At 43.3% G+C, this 5456-nt stretch overlaps 1 protein-coding gene across 1 annotated transcript; it reads right to left on the bottom strand.

Moving 5' to 3' along the window:
* Positions 1 to 3754: 3754 nt before the first annotated feature.
* On the bottom strand, positions 3755 to 4714 carry LOC113352832. The gene has a single exon (XM_026596599.1). The coding sequence runs from the start codon at positions 4712 to 4714 to the stop codon at positions 3755 to 3757; it is 960 nt and encodes a 319-aa protein (XP_026452384.1).
* Between the last annotated feature and the right edge of the window lie 742 nt (positions 4715 to 5456).

The raw sequence follows: 5456 nt of genomic DNA, 5'->3' as shown, positions 1-5456 counted from the left end.
CTTTTAGATGTGGATCCTCTCAAATCGGTACGAGATGATCGACTTCGCTTTTCTTGTGACGAAGACTGGGCGATGTTTCCTCTGGTGGTGGGGGCCCCTTAGTCTGAGGTGTTGATGAGAAAGGGATTCCTCGCGAGGGTCCTCTTCCCGAACATTGTTATCTCGCCGGCTTCTTCCATATTTTAAGTTTCAACCTTAGTTATTTTGGGAACAATTTCTCCATCTGGGCGCTCCCAAGCTTGGGGGCAGAATATCTTGGATCCTTTTATATATTTTTGGTTGTTTTTCGAGTAATATACTTTCGTTAAGTCATATCAGTATTGAGGTTTTCCAACAGAGTATCACACCTCCCCTCGTCAAGTATATACTTGCCGAGGGAAGACTCAAAAGAATAATAAAATTTAAAGTATATACTTGCCACTTATTCTGTTGTGCCTTCCCGAGGCATGGAATGGTTTAGTTGATATTTTGGCGAAGTAATTCTGATTTTATCCCGCTCAGGCTTTGAACTTTATCACTTTCCCCAATGCGTATCCTTATTTTGAGATCTGCTTATGCCTCCCGTGCTGTCCTTGTCTTTTGCTGCTTAAACTTTCTTCCACTGTCTTATTTTGTTTACCCTTGCCTCTATTACGTATTTCATGATGATCTTGTCTCTGGTGTTTGCCTCCGTATTTGCTTTAATGTTACTCTGGGTAAAGGTTTCAATTATGTTTCTTATTCATGTGTTGCTTCTCGAGGTCTTATTGCGCCTCCTAATTAAGGTCTTATTGCGCCTCATCCTTTTTGAAGGATCTTAATTCGACGAAGTATCAGGCGCTTATTATTATTTCAAATAATAATCCATCAACCTCGTCTTAACATTTGTTCTGAACCCCATCTCGCGACAATGTGACAGGCCTAGCTATTCCCATGAATGTTAGCCCCATGACATTGCCATCTTTTTTGGTCACACAACTCCCTAATCTGGAGGCTGCCATCCCTTTATATTCCCCCTGATTTCCCCTTCAAGGAGGTAACCCTAACATGCATGTTGGTCTCCTCCCATCCAGTTATTACGACATTCAGTTGTTTTCGTGACTTCTTATCCCATTCGCCGATATGGCTCGTGGTTACAAAGTCACACCCTAAGTGGTGTTTCTTTGGGATTGAGTGCATCATAGCCAAGACTTGCCATACAGACATAGCCGGTAACGCTCCAGACGTCCCAAGCGCCCGCAGCTTAACCGAATACGTCGGCGCCTTGGTCATATTTCTGCACCCCTTACCGAAGGCCATCATAAAAGGGACCCTCGGCGGATAGGTCTTATCATTGCCCCTAGCTTATCTTTCTGAGATTTGTTCACGACGTGCGTTAGGACTTGCCTCTTGCACTTTCGTGCGAACTAGGGTGCACGCCGTGGATTCCCAGCCTTCCTAGGCGAAGGTTTTAAGTTTCCCTAGAAACTGTTTATTTCGTGTATCTTATTTTCCTCCTAATGCGAGGTCTTATTCTGTTTGGGCTGGGGTTATTTTGTTTTGGTTATTCCGTACGTATGAAAATTCACATCCTTAAGTCGATTCATCAAAATTGAAAAATATCATTGCTACCATTTTGTAAATCGGATACATTGCCAAATGATAAATTCATTATAATAAGTACAATCTTCTTGCTTCTACGACCCTTCTTTGGTTTTTAGTATTCTTCTTCTATGTGGATGTGTTCAGATTGATACCTTTTCAACTCATTCATCTTTACCTCATTACTGATCTTGAACAATATCGAAAACAAAGGGTGCCTTGTTGATAGTGCATAGATGAACGAGCGCACTAAATTTTCTTCTGACAACCTTCCTTTCATCTCACCGCAAATCGTATCCCATCTCTCCACAATACTTCGCAAGCTTTCATTTTCCCTTTGTTTCAACGAGAATAACGCTGCTATTTCCGGTTTGCAGGGCTTACTTCTCGCACATTTGTTCATCATTTCTGACTTCCTCTGCAATCCAGATGTTCTTCTTGCTGCCGGGACATTGCTCGTTGTTCCCTTCTTACTGGCCATCATCAATTGCTGCGTCCGATATTCCTTTTCTCTAAACTCCCTCATGCTATTTTTTATGGCTCTTTTCAAATCTTCTCGTTCATCTCGCTCACCTTGCCCCTCCATATTTCGAAAATACTCATGATACCCATCAACTGCCAATTTCCTTCCCGAGACATTCACTCCTCTTTGGGTGTTGTGTTCCGCTTGTTTTTCTTTGAGGTGTATGTTCTTAATTACTAGTTTCTCGTTTTGCCTTTCTAGCCTTATCAGCTCCCTTACTAAGTCTTCTTTCCTTCTCCTTTCTTGGTAGAGTTCTTCCTTTAATCGTTCCATCTCCTTGTCTTCTTCATAAGTATTTTTCTGCTTACTTCTAGAACTTTTCGCTCATCTTCCTTCGACGTTTCCCTCAATTTCTTGTATCGATATCTTTTTACGCTTGGTAACGTTTGCCTTTGCTCCACCTCGTGGGGTTTGTTTTTCCTTAATAATGGGGGGTTCTTTCTCATTTTTTGTTGTTTCGCTTGCCTCAACTATTTTCCCTCTCTTCGTCTCCCATTTTGCTTTATTTCCATTCGACTTTCCTTCTCCGGTGTTACATCATGGTCCTTTTCATTGGTAACCAACATTTTATCTACCTATTCTATACCCTTTTGTGACATAGTTTGCTCTTCGCTTACCCCAATTGTGAATACCATCAGTTGCTCCGCCTTTTTTTCTTCGCACGCCTTCTTCTTTTGTTCTATCATTTTTCTTATTTTCTCGTCATAGTTATGGACTTCCTTTTGGTTACATTCTCGCGCCTCCTTAAGATCTTCTCTGATCTCTCATACCGCACTTGGCATAGGGAATCGTATTGCCTGATGATATGTTGAGGAAACTCCTTTTATCTCGTGTATCCACGGACTGCCTATGAGAGCGTTATAAGGCGAGTATATATCTATCACGCAAACTGTAACTTTTGTTTCCAGCTCGCCCGCGAAATTTTTTACGACTATCTCTCCCTTTGGCTTTGATGCAACCCCGTTAAACCCATATATGTTGTATGTCGATGGCACAAGGTCAGAATCCTTGTACCCCATGGTTCTAAACGCATGATAAAAGAGTATGTCAACCGAGCTCCCCGTATCTACCAGGATTCTGTCTATTGCCAAAATTTTCTCTTTCTTGGCCTGGTCCTCCTCCCACTTTGAGTATTTCCCAAAATTCAAGGTTATGAACAATGGGTCTGTATGTGAAGCTCTTCCCTCAGGTACGTCTTTTGCGGAAAATGTTATTTCTTTCTTCTGCCACTCTTCTAATGGCTCATTCTTCGCGATGTTGAATATCTCATTTCCTTCGAAGTCCCTCTTATGCACTCTCTTGAGTATGTTATCATGGAAATTCTGGATGCTCTTGGTTGAATGTATTATCGAATTACAATTCAGTTTTTGGGTTCCCCGATCTATTTCAATTCGGTACACTTGTTGATTGTCACGAGGTGGGGTGGTGGTGGAGGCGCATAATTCTCCAGGAAATGTGCGAGTTTTCCCTGTTCTACTAGACGAAGTATTATTCTTCGGATGTTTCCACAGTCATTCGTGTGATGCCCATGAAAACGATGATACCTGCATAACTCATGACTCCTAGTTCCCGGGGGTGGTTCTCTTCCCAAATTTGGTGGGGGTGGGATCTCCTCCGTCAGCACTATTGCTTCCCATACCTTTTCCACAGTTGTATTAAGTCTAGGAAGCTTTACATCTTCAAAAGCTGGTGCATTCGGTCTTCGCTCTCCAAATCTTGGCCCTTGATTGTTTCGTTGCTGATATCCCGTGTTGACTCCTCATATCTTTGTTGATCAATCCAATCCTGATCTACGCTTGACACAGCTACAAGTTTCGCAGTGACTGGAGTTAAAGGCTCCCAATTTTCATATTTCGGATCATCCTCCACGATGTGTACTGTTCTTGGTAATAGCCTTGAGTTTCCTTCCTTCGCTGGGATCGGTGTTACTTCGCTGACTTGCCTCTGCTTTTCTTCCAATGCTATGTATTCCTCTTGATACTCCATTAATTCATTCATCGTCAAGGAATTCCGGATAATGAATATTTGGGTGTAAAACAGGTCGGTCGGGATTAAAGCGTTCACAAAGTCTAGGATAAATTTTTTGTCATCGACTCTTCCTGCGAATTCACTACATACCGTTCTCCATCTCGTTACCAACCCTCGTAGGCTCTCCGTCGGTCTTCTCCTCAGGTTAAACAGGGTCTCAACCCCCGGCCTCAACATGTTGTTACTTATATAGGTAGTCAAGAATATTCTCTGTAAGTCTTTAAACGACAAAATCGACCTTTCCAGTAGCCCATCAACCCAAGCCAACGCTTCTCCGGTTAAGCTTGCAGGGAAATATTTACAGAGTACCGCATCATTTCTTCCCCATTGCATTAATGAAAGAGTGTACTGTTTTAAGTGTTGCACCGCACTTTCTGACCCGCTGAATATGCTTGCAAATGTTGGTAGTACACATTTCTCAGGAATGTCCGCATACATTATCTCGTAGGTGAACGGAGATTTTCCAGCCTCTTCTATTGCTTCTGCCAGTTGCACCCTGCCACCTCTTCGAGAATTGTTTATCAATGTCCGCATGTCTTGCAATTCGTTCATGACCTCTTGATTCAGGTTTCTTCCTTCTTCTTCGCGATAATTGTTTCTCATATCGCCATACCTTCCTTCCCCACGTATTATTTCTTCCTCGTATCTCCGGTTTGTTTCGCGTTTCCTCTCTTCCTCTCGCCTCCTTTCTTCTTCGTATCTCCGTCTTTGATCTTCCCATCTTGTTATCTCCAGCGCTCTTCTCAGATCTCTTTCTTCACTGCTTTCTCTTCATTGTCTCCATTTTCGTTTTCTTCCGTCTTCCTCATAAGCGTATCTCCCCTGTCGCGGCTCTTCTTCTCCCGACGATATTGTTCTTGCTTCCGAGTCCGTGGAGTCAGCTGCTCTTTCCCCATTGAGTCGGTGATTATCCATTGTCAACATAGCGTTTTGCCTTATCAACCTTGTGTGTTGCTCCGCTAAGTCCCTGTCTCGCTCCCTCTCGAGGCGGAGTGTCTCCCTTAACTGCTCCAGCGTCATATCTTCTTCGCCGATATTTTCCTCCATTTCTCCGTGGGTCAGTTCTTCTCCGGTAATGGTATCCGTGTCCGAGGTGTCCACTGAACCCTCCCTGAAATCATCTTCACCGGTCTGATCATTCCGCCATTGATTCACGCCTTGCCTTTCTCCTGCACCCGAAGTTTCTCCCCTTTCCATTCTTCCTCCTTTTTTCGCCTCCAAACGTTTGCTTCTCCTTGTTGCTATCAAGTGCCTCGCTCGATCCGGTGTCCTGGCCATCAAATAGTCTTTGATTCAATATCTCCAAATCAACCTCTTCTTCTAAATCCCAACCAACCTCACGATG

The sequence above is a fragment of the Papaver somniferum genome, chromosome 2, assembly GCF_003573695.1.
Source record: "Papaver somniferum cultivar HN1 chromosome 2, ASM357369v1, whole genome shotgun sequence".
Classification (NCBI taxonomy): Eukaryota; Viridiplantae; Streptophyta; class Magnoliopsida; order Ranunculales; family Papaveraceae; genus Papaver; species Papaver somniferum.
This window is presented reverse-complemented; position numbering and strand designations above follow the sequence as displayed.